Source organism: Emys orbicularis, chromosome 9 (assembly GCF_028017835.1).
Source record: "Emys orbicularis isolate rEmyOrb1 chromosome 9, rEmyOrb1.hap1, whole genome shotgun sequence".
Classification (NCBI taxonomy): Eukaryota; Metazoa; Chordata; order Testudines; family Emydidae; genus Emys; species Emys orbicularis.
The window spans coordinates 49865954-49884425 of record NC_088691.1 but is presented as its reverse complement, the minus strand read 5'-3'; the positions used below and the strand labels follow the sequence as shown (position 1 = coordinate 49884425).

At 48.9% G+C, this 18472-nt stretch overlaps 1 protein-coding gene across 1 annotated transcript in view; it reads left to right on the top strand.

Moving 5' to 3' along the window:
- The first annotated feature begins 228 nt into the window (after nt 1-228).
- STK25 (serine/threonine kinase 25) overlaps nt 229-18472 on the top strand; it is a 28626-nt gene continuing 10382 nt past the window's right edge. Inside the window, exons 1-8 of the mRNA XM_065410264.1 lie at nt 229-286; nt 1234-1358; nt 10342-10572; nt 12962-13018; nt 15114-15222; nt 16922-17079; nt 17393-17578; nt 17841-17986. Of these exons, the coding sequence (XP_065266336.1) occupies nt 1329-1358; nt 10342-10572; nt 12962-13018; nt 15114-15222; nt 16922-17079; nt 17393-17578; nt 17841-17986 (917 nt within the window). The 5' untranslated portion in view covers nt 229-286; nt 1234-1328. The remainder of the gene's footprint in view (nt 287-1233; nt 1359-10341; nt 10573-12961; nt 13019-15113; nt 15223-16921; nt 17080-17392; nt 17579-17840; nt 17987-18472) is intronic.

The window sequence follows — 18472 nt, the reverse complement described above, 5'->3', positions numbered from 1 at the left end:
CGAACTACACGACCCAGAAGCCTTCATTCTCTCCCGTCCCTAGCCCATCGCTCCCCGTTGCCTGCCGGGTATTGCAGTCCGTAGCCTGACTCCGCCCTGGCGGGCGGCCGAGAGGGAACTACACGTCCCAGGAGGCTGTGCGGTGCGCCCGCCCCTTCGGTGTTGTTGCGTCCCCCCCTCGCCGCTGCTGCTGAGTTCGGTGTCCCGGGGCTGCGCGCGGGACGAGAGCTCGCCATGGAGTCCCTGTGCGGGGGGTGCTGAGCGCGGGGCCCTGGGCCGCTGCCAGGTGGGGCTGCCGGCAGCCTGGGCTGGGGCAGCCCCGCCTGGCCGCAGGGCGCTGGGCACGGGCAGGGCAAGGCGGGGCGGGCGGGGGGCAGGCTGGGCCCTGGGGAGGGGAGGGGTGTTGGGGCTGGGTGTGAGGGGAAGGGGGCAGGCTGGGGAGAGAAGGGGTGTTGGGGCAGGCTGTGAGGGGAAGCGGGCAGGCTGGGGAGAGGAGGGGTGTTGGGGCAGGGTGTGAGGGGAAGGGGGCAGGCTGGGGAGGGGAGGGGTGTTGGGGCAGGCTGTGAGGGGAAGGGGGCAGGGTGGGCCCTGGGGAGAGGAGGGGTGTCGGGGCAGGGTGTGAGGGGCAGGGGGGAGGGGTGTCGGGGTGTCGGGGCTGGGTGTGAGGGGAAGGGAGCAGGCTGGGGAGGGGACGGGTGTCGGGGCAGGCTGTGAGGGGAAGGGGGCAGGCGGGAGGGGTGTTGGGGCAGGTTGTGAGGGGAAGGAGGCAGGCTGGGCCCTGGAGAGAGGAGGGGTGTTGGGGCAGGTTGTGAGGGGAAAGGGGGCAGGCTGGGCCCTGGAGAGAGGAGGGGTGTCGGGGCAGGCTGTGAGGGGGAGGGGGCCAGCTGGGCACTGGGGAGATGGGTCCAGGCTGGGCAGGCTGTTAGGGGAAGGGTGGAAGGCTGGGCACTGGGGAGAGGGGGCCAGTGCAGGGCTCTTGCAGAACAGCATAGGAAGTGGAGGTGGTAGGGGGCATTCAGGACATTGGCACTGTTCCTGCCTGTTGAAACCAAGTTTCTCGTGTCTTTGAAGCATCCATGGTGGTTTTGCTGATGTGAGATGTGCTGATATGCTTTTGGGAATGGGTTGGGAAGACCACCCTGCAGTAGTGGATAAAGGAGGAGGTAGCATTTTGGGGAGCAAGCTAGACTCCAGGAGTTCTGAGTATAGCAGCTGTATTCTTGCCCATCACAGCTGTTTGGTGGCTGAGATAGCACTACTGCATCCCTGTGCTACAGGACCCCAGCCACCCGGTTTTACAGAAGTGGATGTCTTAGCATCCTTGGGCCATGGCTCACCTGAGAGATTTTGCTAACCAGGTAGGTGATAAGAATTTGTTTGTGAAACATTATAAAAATCCGCAAAGCAAAAATCTTTGAAGAACTGTACCGTTATTTACCAAGGTCAAAATGCCCTAAGTGTGTTCTCAGCTGTGCTCTTCTTATCCAAGTGATTGCTGTCATATTGCCCGACGATATCAGACTTTGACACTGCAAGAGCATGGAGGCAGGAAGCGTGAGACTGGCATAGATACAGTACCTCCCTAAATATAACTGTGCCCTCCTTAGGGAAGTGGGGGGTATTTTTTTCTCGCAGCATTTGAGGGGAAGCAGGATAAGAAATGGGACAGACACACAAAGTCTGAGTTATAGAATGACTGCCTCCTAGTATAATGGACTGTATGTACATCAGTAACATCCACAGTGGGCATCCTGTACTAAGTAGATGGAGCCTGTAACTTTGGAGATGGATGAGGGGCTGCCCTGTTTGACACTAAATTATACATACAAAATGATGGGTTCTAAATTAGCTGTCACCACTTAAAGAGATCTTGGAGTCATGGATAGCTCTCTGAAAACATCCGCTCAATGTACAGTGGCAGTCAAAAAAGCTAACAATATTAGGAATCATTAGAAAAAGGATTGATAATAAGACAGAAAGTATAATGCCGCTCTATCAATCCATGGTATGCCCACACCTTAAATACTGCATGCAGTTCTAGTCATCAAAAAACATATTAGAATTGGAAAAGGTACAGAGGAAGGCAACAAGAATGATAAAGGGTATGGAACAGCTTCTGTATGAGGAGAGATTAAAAAGACTGAGACTATTCAGCTTAGAAAAGAGATGACTCAGGGGGGATATGAGAGAGATCTATAAAATAATAAATGATGTGGAGAAAGTGAATAAGGAAGTGTTATTTACCCCTTCACATAACACAAGAACCAGGATTTATCCAATAAAATTAATAGGCATCTAGTTTAAAACAAACAAAAGGAAATACTTCTTCACACAACACACCATCAGCCTGCGGAACTCATTGCCAGAGGATATTCTAAAGGTCAAAAGTATAATTTGGTTAAAAAATAATTAGATACAATCATGGAGGATACATTCATCAATGGCTTTTAGCCAAGATGGTCAGGGACACAACCCCATGCTCTGAGTGTCCCTAAGCCTCTAACTGTCAGTAGCTGGGAGTGGACAACAGGGGATGGATCACTTGAAATTGCCCTGTTCTATTCATTCCCTTTGAAGGTACCTGGCAATGGCTACTGTTATAGGCAGGATAATCGGTTAGCTAGACCATTTGTCTGACCCAGTATGGCCGTTCTTATGTGAAATGTGTCTTATATGTATATGTAAGCATCCAGTGGATGAATTGATGAGGCTGTTAAATGCAGGCGCTACGGAGGAGAAGGCTCCTGCATCAATGTGTAGGGACATGTAAGAAGCTTGCACTAGATGAAGGGGTAGTGGACTAAGGCTGAAGGAAGTTAATCAGAAGCAAGAAGAATAATTTTGACTTGGATCACGAATAGCAAGGGATACTGGTGGGGTTGTTTGGCTGGATTTAGTTGCGGCAAGATTGTATCAGTGAATATTGGGTGCAAAGTTGTCAGTATAAATTGTGCCTAATCTTTTCATTATTATAGTCTGCATCAGGGTTTCTCAACCTTTTCCATACCATGACCCCATGTTACAACAGAATCGTAGAAGTGTAGGACTGGAAGGGACGTTAATAGGTCATCAAGTCCAGTCCCCTAAACTCAAGACAGGACTATTGAATAACTAAACCATTACTGGTAGGTGTGTGTCTGACCTGTTCTTTAAAGCCGCCAGTGACAGAGATTCTACAATCTCCCTAGGCAATTTGTTCCAGTGCTTAACAAATTAAAGAGTGTTCGGGACCCCCTTTCCACCTAGCCATCAAGAAAGCAATCCCCAGAGCTGCTCACTAACCCCAGACTGAGAACCAATGCTGTACATACGTCTGTAGAGGGCCAGGAAGAATCTGTCAAGTAAAGAATGTCCACCCATGTTCAGAGATTGGCTTGTTGATGTCATGAGCTGACTGAAGACTAAGGATAGACTTGAGAGAGGCAGGGTGGTCCAGCAAAGAGGGCACTGGGCTGGGACTCAGGTTCTATTCCCAGGTCTGTCTCTGACCTGCTATGTGATGCTGAACAAGTCAACTCCCATCTCTGTGCCTCTGTCCCCTCCTGTCCATTGTCTGTCCTGTCTATTTAGATTGTAATCTCTTCAAGGGAGGACACTCACTGAATTTGTACAGGACTCACCATAATGGGCCCCAGTCTCTGGTGGGGCCTCCAGGCCCTATTGTAATGCAAGTAATAACTTGTGGCTGAAGCTCAGATTGGGTTTACTCCCACTTCTGCTGCAGGCTTCCTGTGTGACCTTGTAAAAGTCTTAAGAGATTGTGCCTCAGTAATAGGTCACTATCTGATAGTTGTTATGAGAACTAGTGTCTGGAAAGCACTTGGATAGAAGATTATAAAAATGCAAAGTATTTTTGTCATAGGAATTGCCCTATTTAGCTGGACTGTAGAAATCAGTGAGACCCTCCCTCTGTGAATCAGCAGGCTACAGAAAAATTGCACTAAAGTGATATTGACAAGTGGCTTTCAAACATCTCCACGTACAATACCTCTGGTATGCTGCAAAAGTACTGATTTCCATTAGAGAACTGAAAGGTTGATACGTTACGCAAGGTATTGCTGCACTCCCTTAAACTTGATTCTCTGTGTCACAGCTGGAGGAGGAAACTCTGAATATTTGCCTTCGTGGTTAGAGAGTACCTGAGTCCAAGGACTGTACACAAGTACAATACACTGGTGTTAATCTCTGGGGAGACTGGAGTTCTGCAACCACTAGTCCTTGTGCTGTAGGGTGTGGCACCAGCAGTGTTTACTTTCTAAATTGTTGTGGCATAGATGAAGTCTTAACTCCTGGCTTAAATCAGTGATTCTCATTGTTTGCTAAATGGGAAGAGGGCCCAGGATAGAAACGTGGAAAGGGCAGAGATGCTGTGCCCCCTCAACTCCTGTATATGCGTCTGCCCCAGATTGAGAACCCTGACTTCTCTCATTGTATATAACCTTTGGGTTCCTTCACATCAGCCTGGGGCATGACTCCAGCAGGTGATGCTGTAGGCAGCTCTGTTTAGAGGGCCAGGTGAACTGCAGCAAAGCAGGGCTTGGTCTGGTATGAGGCTCTTGGTTGGATATGAAAAGTGCTGGCTTCGGTGTCTGCCAAATATGCTCATCTGTACTTAGAGCCTGTTCAAAGTGGGGTCTTTCCCTTCTCTAGCCCACTCCCAGAGCTTAAAGGTGTCACATCTACAACTTCTGTCCTCAGCAGCAAGACCCAATAGAGCTGTCAAGCCTGGGTTTCTCACAGTGAAATGCTTGGGATTGCTGCCAAGTTGGCTCTTAAAATGCCGCTTTTCTTAATTCCTGACGTCTGCAGTGATTTGCTTTGTTTAAAACGTACCTACTTCAGTCACTGTGGAAAGTTCCTCCACAGCTGTCACGACAAAGTGCCTTTCTCCCCCACCCTCCAACTGGCACAATAAATTGTTCTTTGCCCTGAGCTGCCATGATATAATTATCCTCCTCTCCCTTGAGATCTGAGTGGAATGTGCTCCCCTATCTCAAGCAGTCAGGTTGGAATGTTCTTTCTCTCCCCTTTCCCCCAGCAGAATCGCATAGAGCATTGTCTCCCTCCATCCCAGATTTCAATGTGGTTGGCAACTGCAGGCCTTGATGGGTGCCAAGGAGTTTATATTTGAGTTGTCTTTGCTCACTTCGATTGTGTTGCCTTGTGGTGAAGGATTCCAGGTGGGCTCTTGGAATGCACCATAGTTAAGTTAGACTGACCTGTGTGTGGCTGCTCTCTGCGTGAAGCATGGGACAGTTCATTTCTTAGCATTGAGAACAGCATATAGACCAATTGGCATTCAAAATGGTGATGTTGAGATTTTTCTCCACTTCACCTTAGCACTGTGTGAGCATGTGCATGAAGCTTGCCTGCAAGCCAACTTGAGCATCTGTGCAAAGGCTCAGCAAGTTGTAATGTGGCATTTCAAATAGGGTTTTTCTCTCTCACTATTACTTGTTGCTGATCATGGACCAGGATCCCGTTGTGTTAGGCGCTGTACAGACATGGAACAGTATTACACAGGGGACATCTGAAGAGATATTTCATGAACCTGGTGTAATCTCGCTGAGTTTCACTTATGTTACTGTGCCATAGGCTGGACAGAATTCTGTTGTAGGCAATCTGAGCATGGAGTCTTACTGTTCCTGTCATATGTTGTGAGGTAGCAGTAGCTGCACATCAGTAGAGCTTTCCTACTGGGTAGTATTAGCTTATCTCAGAATTGATATGTCTGAGCTATCAGTACTTAAGTTATGTTTGTGACGTTGCACTCCATAATGTTTTATGGAAATATACTTACAAGGGTAAATATGATGTAACTGGAATATACTTTATGCAAAAGGTTTCTTGTAAGGTATCATTACAAAGGTTATAATCTACCGAGTGTGTTCATCCTATTTGTATAAAAGTACCACTCTTGTATCTAAAACTAGAAATATAAAATATTACTCTATTGTAATTATGCAAAGTGTGGGCCATTGATGATGGTTAAGAATCTTGATGGCTCCCACTGACTAGGACAGTTGGTTGTAAATGGCTCTGTTTACTTGCAAGCCTTCCTGTGTTCCTGTAAGCCAGCCCAGGAAGAATGGTGGAATCCATCTTAAACCTGGTGTTTTTCCATTTAGAAGGAGGGGTGGGAATCCAGAGAGACAAAAGATTCCCGCCTTGTGCCAAAGCTATAAAAGTGGGTGGAAGAGAACAAAGGATGGTCCCAGTCATGAGAGAGCCCCTGCTTTTCACCTAAGATGCCTGCTGGAACTAACAAGGACTGTACCAGTAAAAGGATTGGGCCCAGCCTAGGAAGGAGTCTAGTCTGTGAAAGAAACTTATTGGAACATCTCTGAGGGTGAGATTTACCTGTATTCAGTTTCTTAATGTATTAGGCTCAGACTTGCGTGTTTTTGCTTTATTTTGCTTGGTGACTTACTTTGTTCTGTCAGTTATTACTTGAAACCACTTAAATCCTACTTTTTATACTTAATAAAATCACTTTTGTTCATTAGTAAACCCAGAGTAAGTGATTAATACCTGGGGGAGCAAACAGCTGTGCATATCTCTCTATCAGTATTATAGAGGGCGAACAGTTTATGAGTTTACCCTGTATAAGCTTTATACAGAGTAAAATGGATTTATTTGGGGTTTGGATCCCATTGGGATATGTTGGGTGATAGGTGACCTGCTGAGCAGTTTTTGGTTAAAGTCTGCAGCTTTGGGGGCGTGGACCAGACCTGGGTCTGTGTTGCGGCTGGCTAGCATGTCTGGCTCAACAAGGCAGGGTTCTGGAGTCCCAAGCTGGCAGGGAAAACGGGCTCAGAGGTAATTCCAACATGTCAGGTGACAGTCCCAAGGGGATCTCTGTGACTGAATCGGTCAAAATGTTATTCCTGTTTCTGTTCTGTATAGGTAGGGTGAAGGCATGAGCGATCTGCTCCTGCATTCAGTCTGCACGCCAGACTCTCCTGGTTTCCAGTGGGAGGTCAGTGTCCAGAGTAACTGCTGGAGTAACTGCCTTTGCATTTTCACTCATTGGCAGAGAAACTCACTAGGTCATGGCTTTGCTGCAGCTGCGGGACTTGTACTGACTTGTTCAGAAATACATGTGAGAAACTTTTCATCAGCTCCTGGTGGTCTCATTTGGTCGTCCTCTCCTCAAACAAAGAAGGCTTGAGGCAGGCATGTGCCATTCCCAGACCTGGGCAAAGGGTAGTCTGCCACAAGTATGAGTGGTTCTCGGGTCTGCACTTAAGCAGCTGGGAACTTTGGAGTTTCCCATTCTAGGTGCTGACTTTAGTGTAATTTGATGGGACACAATTCCTGCCTACAGGAGTTGTGCAGTCTCCCCAACACCTTTTGCCAATACAGCAATACTCTAAACTGTGTTGTGTTTGTTACAGAAGCTTAGCCCCCTGCTGCCCACTTTAGTCTCTGCAGTGCTCATGAAACACAAGACAAAACCAGAACTAAATATCGCTCCCCTGTGCTGTTAGCAATGAGACTGAGATCTGGATCAGATTGCTGAGCCCACAACATACCCTTGTCAGTCCCCAAACAACCTTCTGCAATGGCTGCTCCAGTTTCACTTCATTAATGACTATTAATCATTTGCATAAGGGCCAACCAAAAATGGGACTCCGTTGTTCTAGGTACTGAACAACATGTAGTAGATGGTCCCTGCCCTGATGAGCTAACAGCCAGACAGACACAGGATGGGGAAGGGGTAGAAAACACCAGCAGAGTGAGCAATATGAGGGCAGCCAACCGCATGTTAGTTGCAGGTTCCCCCCCGCCCCCTCCTGTTTAAATCAGACTTGATGAACAGGAAGCTATTGATCCTGGCTCTACATCACACTCCCGAGTCTCTCTCCCCCCCTCCCCCTTCCCTTTCTAGTGTTCTTTCTTTCAAGGTGCAGTGTTCAATATGGATGTTGCCCTCTCCCTCTGTGAATGCTGATCACTCTTCAGACAGGAGGGCCTGGGCATGTCTGTTTACACAGGGGGTCATGTGGATAGTACTTCCCTTCCCTTTCTGAACCGAGTATCCTTAATAGTCTGCTCCATCCCTCCTGGTGCAAGGGTAAGCTGAATCCTGCAGGTGCAGTGGTTGCAGACAGCACATCTGGCCATTCATCAAGACTGTGGCCATGCTATCCTATCACCCATGTTCTCTAGCTTAGATCATCTTCCTTCCTCCACCCCGCACTCCAGTCCTTGCTTGTATCTCTAGTTCCTTTCATCTCTACTGCTCAGTGCTTCACTTCCTCTCTTTCTCCATTTCCAGCATATATTTATTGAAAGTGTAGCACTGTTTGGGTGTTGCCATGGATGCATGAGGATTTTTGGCATATTAAAATCCTGTTCAGCTAGCTGAGTGTGCTGGTTGCCCTTGTCTAGGCCTCTATTGCCCTGTGTGCAGATGTAATATTGTTGGGAAGGGTTGTTTACCTGCTGTGCCCGGTCCAAAGGCTTCTTAATATGCCCAGTTGGTTTAATTATTAAACATCAACTGAGGCACTCATTGAGGACCAGCTGCAAGAACCCAGTGAGGAAATGGGAAAATGCAGCTGTCCTGACCTCAGATAAAATTTCAGTTGAATTCAAGGTTTAGCTAGGGAGTGGTCCCTCATTGACGTGTTTGTAGGTGAGTATGTATCATGTGCTTGTTCTGAGAAGCCATGGGTGTGGAAACCCATACATCGTAATTGCTTGGTTATTTCCCACAAGTCACGCAGGATTTTCCAGAACCTAGACTTGTCTTTAAGAAAGCCCTTCTGATCACAAAGAGCCTTTTACCACTGCAAAGCAATGCAATACCTCTGAGTCTGCAGCTGGGCCGAATGAAATGGCATCAAAGAGTGATGCAGACTTCCCACCTACCCACATTCATAGTAATGAAGTATTAACTCTGAGGCCCAATTATGACCATTTAAATGCCAATATTACTCTGTGGATCATCATATTAGAAGCATCCCAGTTAATGTGCTTATCTAGTGAGGCTGAATGTATTTGTCACATCTGGACATGCCAGTCATTTAAAAGGCTGTTCCAGAAGAAACACTCAGCAGTAGATCAGCTATTTTGTCTCTTTTGATGTATTCAGGTATTTGGGATCCTTGCTGCTGTCCTTCAGAACGGAGTGGCGCTTACCTTGCTAACAGCTAAAGAATGGTGCACTCCACTGGGGTGGTGTAATCAGTATTTCTGAGCAGCTGCCCTTGTGTTATGGTGAAATCTGATAGTAAAATAAAGGGGCAAAAGCGAGATAAAACATTCCCCTCTTTCTTAATCTCCCTGCAAAAACCACTGCAGACTTGGGGTGGGGGGATATCCCACTGGATTTCTATTTGCCCTGGTCTAGGGATACCATTCGACTCAGTTACCACATGCTTACTAGGCTGTAGGAACAGAAGGCTGGATCTGACATTCCAGGGTCTACATTTCTATACGCATACAGCAAACAATCTCATTGTTATGAAACACTTCTATTCTAGTACTACCTAGAAGCCAGTCAGGTCAGGGCCCCATTGTCCTAGGCACTGTACAGAGGTCCTTTGCGATACGCAATCCCTCGCCCAAAGAGCTGACAGTTTTTTCAGAGACCCATTTCTATGCACTTGGAGGGATAAGGTAGCGGTCCCCAAACTTTTAGGGTTGCGCCCCCCTTGTCCTTGTCCATGCTTACCTGGGGACTGGGAGCAGGGCTGTGGCTTGGGTGTGGACAGGTGTAAGGGGGCCAAGGCTGGGACCACGGTGTGGGGCCAGGCTCGGAGCGGAGCCCTGGCCAGGGGCCCAGGCTGGGGGCAGAGCCGAGACTGGGGGCGGGGCTGGGAGTGGAACCGCGGCTGGGCCACAGTGGGGGCCAGTAGCTGGGGCTGCGGCCAGGTGTAGAGCCGCAGCTGGGCTGCGGTCGGGGGGCCAAGGCTGAGTGTGGGCTGGGAGCTGGGGCCACAGCTGCGGCTGGGGGTGGGGCTGGGGCAGAGAGGGGCTGGGTGGCACTCCCTCCCTGCCCCTGGGACTGGCTGGGCCCCGCCACATACCCCCGGAACGTTCCCCACGCCCTCTAGGGGGCGTGCCCCACAGTTTGGGGACCACTGGTCTAAGATGGTTCTTCATTTCACCTTGGCATGGGGTGGTACCATGGTAAGCCTGTGTGCGGGAAGATCTCCTGTCATATATCTGGAGGTCTATTATGGACCTTGAGGATGCTTTACAATGAAGATGAGCTCTCTCAAAGAAGTGTAGTGGGAGTCAGTGTGGTGACAGTGACCCTGTTTTAGAATAGAGTGTCCTGTGGGTGGCTTATGGTTTGACCCTTTCACCTTGTCTCTGTCTTCCGGTTAGCACTCCAGGGTGGACCCAGAAGAGCTGTTCACCAAGCTGGAGAGGATTGGTAAAGGCTCGTTTGGCGAGGTGTACAAAGGAATCGACAACCGCACCAAGGAAGTGGTTGCCATCAAGATAATTGACCTGGAGGAGGCGGAGGATGAAATTGAGGACATCCAACAGGAGATCACTGTGCTCAGTCAGTGTGACAGCCCCTACATAACCCGCTACTATGGGTCCTATCTGAAGGTAGTCAAAGCTGCCACGGGAGAGAGCCTCCCTAGTACTCTAGCTCATAAGTCTATGGATGGGGATGGTATCCTAGAACTGCAGGAAGCAGGCTGGGGCTTGTGACTAACAGCTGCAGGATGGGTGTCCAGCAGTGGGCTGCACTGTCAGCAAAGAACATCGTAACTGCAGCAAGGGTGTAATGGCAATTTCCATTGCGTTTACCAGCCCTATTGTGGATCTTGGCTGTTGCAGAACACACTGTAGTGATCTCCATATACACAATTCACCCAAAGAAGTGGGGTCTCTGCTAGAACGAGAATGCTTCATCAAAGAGAGAGGCCCCCAAATAGATTTCCTATAAAGGAGGTAGCTCCCACACAGCCCCCACCCACCTTCTCCTAGACCAGGGGTGGGCAAACTTTTTGGCCCGAGGGCCACATCGGGGTTGCGCAACTGTATGGAGGGCTGGGTAGGGAAGGCTGTGCCTCCCCAAACAGCCTGGCCCCCACCCCCTATCTTCCCGCTCCCACTTCCTGCCCCCTGACTGCCCCCCTCAGAACACCCATCCAACCCCTCCTGCTCCTTGTCCCCTGACCGCCCCTCCCGGGACCCCCCGCCCCCTATCCAACCCCCCTGCTCCCTGTCCCCTGATTGTCCTCCCGAACCCTGTTCACATCCCCGCCCCCTGACAAGCCTCCTGGGACTCCCACTCCCAACCCTCCCTGTTCCCCATCCCCTGACCGCCCCCCCCCCTGAACCTCCACTGCATCCAACCGCCCTCTCCTCCCTGACTGCCCCCCAAGACCTCCCGCTCCCTTAACCAACCCCTCCGCTCCCCGCCCCCTTACCAGCAGCAGGAGCTCGCAGCCACAACACCCGGCCAGAGCCAGCTGTGCTCCCCACCCTGCCCAGCGGGAGCGGCGGGCCAGAGCGCGGCCCGTGTGGCTGCGGGGGATGGGGGACAGCGGGGGAGGGGCCGGGGACTAGGCTCCCTGGCCGGGAGCTCAGGGGCTGGGCAGGACGGTTGCCTTTACACTCATAAAGTGCTGTCTGGCTTTCCTCTCTGGTTTGCCCCTGGCATTGTGTATCAGTGTTTAGCAAGCAGAAGGCCTGAGACTTTGATTTTACAGCTCCGTGATAGTCTGTGCTCCATCTTTTTTCCAACCCCACTCCCTTCCTTCTGGGAGTTGCTCATAACACAGCAACAGGCACCTTCAGGAATACTGAGTTGCGCAGAACCAGGTTATTCTCAGGGTTTGAGACCCTAACTCGGGTTCCTTGTAGAGGCTACCGTGGCAGTCTCAGAAAGCACCACTTCTAGTGGAGCCCAGGCTGCCTCCACTCTTCTCTGCATGAATCCCCTGCATGGCAGTGTGAAGTGGCAGCCCAGCCCTGGTCTCAGCACACCTACCAAATACCTTGACCTGTCTGAACAAAGGCTGTCAATCGCACTGAACGCTGCCAGTAGGATTGGGTGTTTAAATGGTTTGAGGCTGCCAGACTCACTCAGCTTCTCACTTAAACCAGTCTGTAATACTGTAAGGGATGAACAGCGAGGTATTGCTATTACTATTGACGTATATGATGGTAGCATCTAAGAACTGTTAAGGATCAGGGCCCTGTTGTGCTAGACACTGTACAGACATGACGGAGAAAACACTCCCTACCCCAGAGAGCTCCCACACTAGGGTTTGCACAGAATACAACAAGTCAGTGAAACAAAGGGTGCACGAGGACGGGGAGATTGAGGGAACAATGAAATAGACCAAGTGTAACACTTGGAAACAATGTTGGGGTGAGTAGGAGACTAGGTCTGTTGGGGGAGCAATAATGGGTCAGGAGCTTTTTATCTCAGCTGCCATTAGTGCTATCTGGTGGCTGTTTGGAGACGTATCTAAGATGAGTTGATAGTCTAGTGAAAAACTGTGGATGCTGCTCAACCGCCGTCCCTGTTGGCAGTCTCATTACCGAGGCCAACGACTGAAAAACTACCCTCCCTCCCTTAGAGGGGTTGTTTCTAGGACCAGCTGGAGATATGTCGATAGAGGCACATGGGGAAGATTGCATGGCCGCTGCCTGTGAATAGATTTCTGTCTCCAAGATGCCAGACTGAGCACTAAATTCACATAGAAAAAAATAAAGATTGGAAGGGAAGTGCGTGGTGGGATCCCTCCCAGGGTCTAATTTCCATGAAGCAGTACTGTGTCAATGAGGGATGAATGGAAGCTCGCCTTGCTTGGTCCTAGTCTGGCAGTGGAGGTTGAGTGCCTGTTTGGTTTACTGAGTGAAGAGCTGTGCACAAGTTTCATGGCTGGTGGGGCAGGGCCTGATTGAGGTTTGATTTTTGTTTTAATCTTAACACACTGCCCAGTGCTCACCCAAACATGTTTTCCTGCCTCACTTGCAGAGTACCAAGCTGTGGATAATCATGGAGTACTTGGGTGGAGGTTCAGCACTGGATTTGGTAAGTAGCTTGGTCAGTCCTAATCTATTAACACATGGACACATGTGGTCCACAAACAGAGGATGGAACCTTAGTTTGTGAAACAACCATAAAATTGGTGTTTATTAGCCCCACTAAGCCTTATTCAGAGCCATTTGCCCAAGGAGTAGACAACGCAGAGCAGGCATGCTGGCTACAAAGCCTGTTTTATGCCAGGATGGAGAAATCATTTGCTCTGTGACTCTCTGGGAAGTCTGTACCCACCTATCTAAGCACCATTGTACAACACACCCTGCTACTCTGTTCCTGAGATAACCTGTCACCTACAATCAGTGGTGTCTTGTTTGAATGACACTATATTCATGCTACACCAGATGCTAAAGAATAGAGATGCAGAACACACATGGGTCTCAACTTTGCTGTGTCACACTCCTGCACCTCCATTGATTTAATGCACGTATAAGTGGGACAATGGAAGGACTGGGATAACTCATTTTTCTTGCACATGTTGGTAACTCCTTTAGTGTGCCCTAACTAAAATGGGCTGATTCAAACACTCCACAGGCAGTCCTCAGTCACACTTAACAGATGTTTATATACCAGCTGTGATACACAATTGATTAAATAGAATGAATCTAAACTTTGGGGTGTTCCTGGCCTATCTGTCTGTGAAGAGTGGGTGGGGTGATGGAATTCCAGTGTCAAAGCTTGTTCTTCTATGTAAAAAGGCATGCCTGACCCCTGTCTGGGCAAGTGTGGCTCAACCATACTCTGCCTTAGTTTCCTTTCTTGAACTCCTTACAAACTCCATACAGGAGTTCCATTAATACCCTGGTTTATTATCATAAACTGTGCTAATCAAAATAAAGTTCTCACAGACTCAATAACTTCCTTCTCAGCCCTACCTAGGTGGAATCTTGTTGTCCCCTGGAGTCTGCTCTCTGACTGTCTCTTACAGAGCTTTTCAGGCTTCTCTCCTTACCTGCCTGGGTTGAGAGAGGGCAGTGGATAGCCCTGAAATATTAAGACTCTATTGCAGCTTCCAGGAGCCTTCTAAGTCTTTGCATCTTCACTCTGTCTTCCCCCGAGCACATCCTGTTTGCCTCTTTGTAAAGCCCAGTTGCCTTCTCTTAAACCAATTGGGCAGCAGCTATTCAGACAGAGGTGCACTGGACCATGCTCCCTCTTAAAGGAACAGTCACACTGTGACACTCACCTTAACAGAGAATTCTTTGAGTTCTCAGCCTTTCCAGTGCGATAACTGATGCCGAGCCTGCAATGAGAACAATGCTGTTGGACCCCACTGACTTCAGGGGGGCATTTGCACAGAGTTCATTGCAGGGTCAGGGCCTCAGTTACTACACTGGAAAGGCTGAGAACTCAGCTAGGATGGAACAGAGAGTCCTGTGGCACCTTTAAGACTAACAGATGTATTGGAGCATAAGCTTTCGTGGGTGAATGCCCATTTCGTCGGATGCTCCAATGCATCTGTTAGTGTTAAAGGTGCCACAGGACTCTCTGTTGCTTTTTACAGATCCAGACTAACACGGCTACCCCTCTGATACTCAGCTAGGATGGGGTCTTATCATCTCACCTTGTCTCCAGATAGTCAGAAGCGCCTCTCTTGCTGTTGCACCAGCTGAAATGCTGCCCGCTTGCACGCATGTGCCCAGAGCCTTGGACAGATTGGATCTGTATATTTCTATGTGTGTAATGTATTCCCAGCCTAAAGCAGACAAGTGTGGCAAACCTTGGTTTTGGTTCTTGTATTTGATTGGGGTGTGTGTGTGGGGTATAAAACACAGCAGTAGACTTCCTGATTAGCATGTCTGCCAGCAGGTGTCTGACACTGCTATGGAGGAGATTTTGTATTACAAACTGAGGTCAGGAAATGTGGAACATGTTAGGAATCACTCTAGTGGTGCGCAAATGTCTGTCCTAAAAGTTGTGTAGGAAATTTCAGATCATCTCCCCTCGCTGGTCCTCCTCCTCCTACTTATTTTTCCCTCTGTCATTCTCTCACCTCTTCGCTTCTATTTAATGCCTATGTTCCTTCCTTTCTTCCTTCCAAATTCGCTCTCATTCACTCCTCTCCCCACTTTTATTCCATGTTTAGTTAAAGCCAGGACCCTTGGAAGAGACCTACATTGCCACTATCCTGCGGGAAATCCTCAAGGGCTTAGATTACCTGCACTCTGAGAGGAAGATCCACAGGGACATCAAAGGTCAGGCTTGGAGAACATAGCCCCTTTGCTTATGAGTGATGATCCCACCAGCCCTTAGATAAACCTAGAGAAGCAAACGGAGGGTGCAACCAGAATTGCTTTGTAATCCACTACATTTGTTATCAGTAGTTTGTTCCTGAGATCATAAACCTCATATTCTTGCAGATGAGGATGAGTTGCTGCCTATATCTAGGACTTGGGGTAGGGTGGAGTGTCAGCAGCACCAGTCTGGCACCTGTGGTTTGGGTGAGGACATGGAACAAGGGGAGATGAGTTGCCAGAGAGAGGTGAGTTAGCAGAATTGCTCAACTGCCTGCTGACTATTGTTGGTTAGTGTTGGAACTTCTGTTTCTGTATGTAAGACCCTGAGTAGTCTGAGCGCTGATCATTATGGACACAACTTGTCTGTGGCTCTGTTGTGGCTGGAAACTTTTTCAGAATGTGTGACTGGAGCTGCCCCACTGAGAGCTCTGAAGCCTGCATGACAAGAGCACAACAATGCTAGAAACAGAAGGGCTGCTGCCATTATTTTCTCCTGCTTCTCATCTTACAGCATCCAAGTGTACTAGACACCATGCAGTACAGAGACAAGGTCCCTGCCCCAAAAAGCTTAGCTGGACTACTTCCCTCCATTGCATCATGCTTGAGATTAAATATATGGAGCTATACCTATCTCATAGAACTGGAAGGGACCCTGAAAGGTCATCGAGTCCAGCCCCCTGCCTTCACTAGCAGGACCAAGTACTGATTTTGCCCCAGATCCCTAAGTGGCACCCTCAAGGATTGAACTCATAACCCTGGGTTTAGCAGGCCAATGCTCCCCCCACTGAGCTATCCCTCCCCAAACTGAGCTATTCCTCCCCAAACAGTCGTGGGGGCATGGGGCAGGAGGGAAATGGTGATCTCAATAAGAGTATCTGACTGTGCAGAGAGGGTGAGAGCATTGAATATTAAAAGAACTGACCTACTTGCAAGTTGTGGGAAGGGACATGAATGAGGAAAATAGCGACTTGGGGAGCCAGTTCTGGGAAGGTGTTTCATGCACAGGGGAAGTTTGACAAAGATACTGAGGTGATTGTGTCACTGTGTGTACGCCTTCTAACTATGTTGGTACACAAGATGTCTAGGTTGCTATTACTGGCACCTGGTGTGTCCTTTCTACAGAGCAGCTGCAGAGGGGGACAGCAGAGATGTGAGCTTCCTCACACCACTTGCATACCAAACAAACATACAGGGTCTCTTTTGGAAAGAGACGTCCCAGAATCCTGAGTGACACTCCCTAGATGAACTGAGTGAGTGGAAGTAATATAAGTTCTAAGGCCAGGACTGCCCACAGTGGCTGGTGACGTTTGGGGGCCCAACTTGAGATGGGCTTAATATCCAACCAGTGCTGTGCACCCACCCACTGAAAATCAGGCCCTTCCAGGATGTCTCAAGATGGGTCTCCAGTGACTCTTTGTGAGGCTCTGTGCTGTAGGCCCTCCTTCAGCCTCCAGAAATTCCTTCAAAACTAGTCATGGAGCTGCCAGATAAATGTTCCCCTTCTTCCCCTGAATGCATGAACCTGCTTCGAGTTGCTTGAGATACTGAATCTGGAAATCAAAGCTGGAGTTCTCTCTCAAAAACCTGAGCCACTAGATTCCCTGTTGATTACAGGAGTTTCAGGAACCATTTGACTTACTCTTGTTTGTGTGAACAGCTGCCAACGTGCTGCTATCGGAACAAGGGGATGTGAAACTGGCTGACTTTGGTGTGGCTGGACAGCTGACGGACACCCAGATCAAGAGAAATACGTTTGTTGGGACTCCCTTCTGGATGGCACCAGAGGTGATCAAACAGTCTGCCTATGACTTTAAGGTGAGTTGGTGGGGTAGAAGAAGGGCTCTTACACTTTATTGCTGCATTACTTAGGTAATACTACATGCTTATGTTAACATTAGGATGAACATAAAGATTGGAGCCTCAAGAGAGTGGGCTCATCATATGAGGGATTGGGATCTCCTGGGGAAGCCTGTGACTAAATGACCGTAGAGACTAAATACCCCATAGACCTCAGGTGATGCTGGTCCCTTCAGTGAAGTGAATGTTGCATGCACCTTCTACTAGCAGCCAAGTGCATAGCATGACACTTCTCGCTCCTCTGAAGTCACTCTTCTCATTCCTCTCTCAGGCAGATATCTGGTCCCTTGGAATCACAGCCATTGAACTTGCAAAGGGAGAGCCCCCGAATTCTGACCTGCATCCTATGAGGGTGCTTTTTCTGATCCCCAAAAACAACCCTCCAACATTGGAGGGACATCACAGCAAGCCCTTCAAAGAATTTGTAGAAGCCTGTCTCAACAAGGACCCTAGATTTGTAAGTATCATTTCCTTCCTCTCACTGCAGATAGAATGGAATGTCTGGGACATAGAACTCCAGAGTCCAAAGGTGCCTAGAAATCCTCAGCAGAAAGGCGTGTTAGTGCTACGCTCTTGGAGAGAAATTAGCAGCAGATTGCAAAATGAAAAAGCAGGCATGGCAGAAATAAAAGACAAAGCTTTTGGGTGTTAGTCATGGCTCTTGCAGATCTTGGCTACTGCTAGGTTTAGCACACTCTCTGTTTCCTGATTTGCCACAGAGGCCAACTGCTAAAGAGTTGCTAAAGCACAAGTTCATCACACGCTATACCAAGAAAACCTCATTCCTCATGGAGCTGATTGACCGATTCAAGCGCTGGAAGTCAGAGGGCCATGGAGAGGACTCCAGCTCTGGTGATTCTGACATGTGCGTATGTCACCTGCCTTGGTGCTTGTCTCCATACCCTGCTGTGGCCTATCCTCCCAAATCCTATTCACTACCACTTCAGAGTACAGAGTCCCAATTAAGTTGGGAAGAGAGCGGGAGGGTCCATGAGCCAGGTTGGTGTGACTGTTCCCCATCTTCTTCTGGGTAGTGAACATCTGACAGATGTTCAAGCCCTGGTTAGGGGAGCAAAGTATAGATGTCTGAGTAAATAGTATTGACGTTTTCTTTGCATTTGGTCCCTCCTCATATGCTACTGTGGAGCCTTTGCTCAGTTTTGGATCAATGTAGGTGAGGAGCCAACGGTATTGGCTGGAGACAAGAAATGTTTTATGAGCTAAGTACTATAGGACTTGGATCCAGGTCCCAAAATGTGTAAGGCTAGTGGGTTAACCTACTGTGCCACCTAGCCCATAGAGCACTCCTTGAAGTGTCTTCTACCTTCTTTATCTCTAACAGGCATTCAGC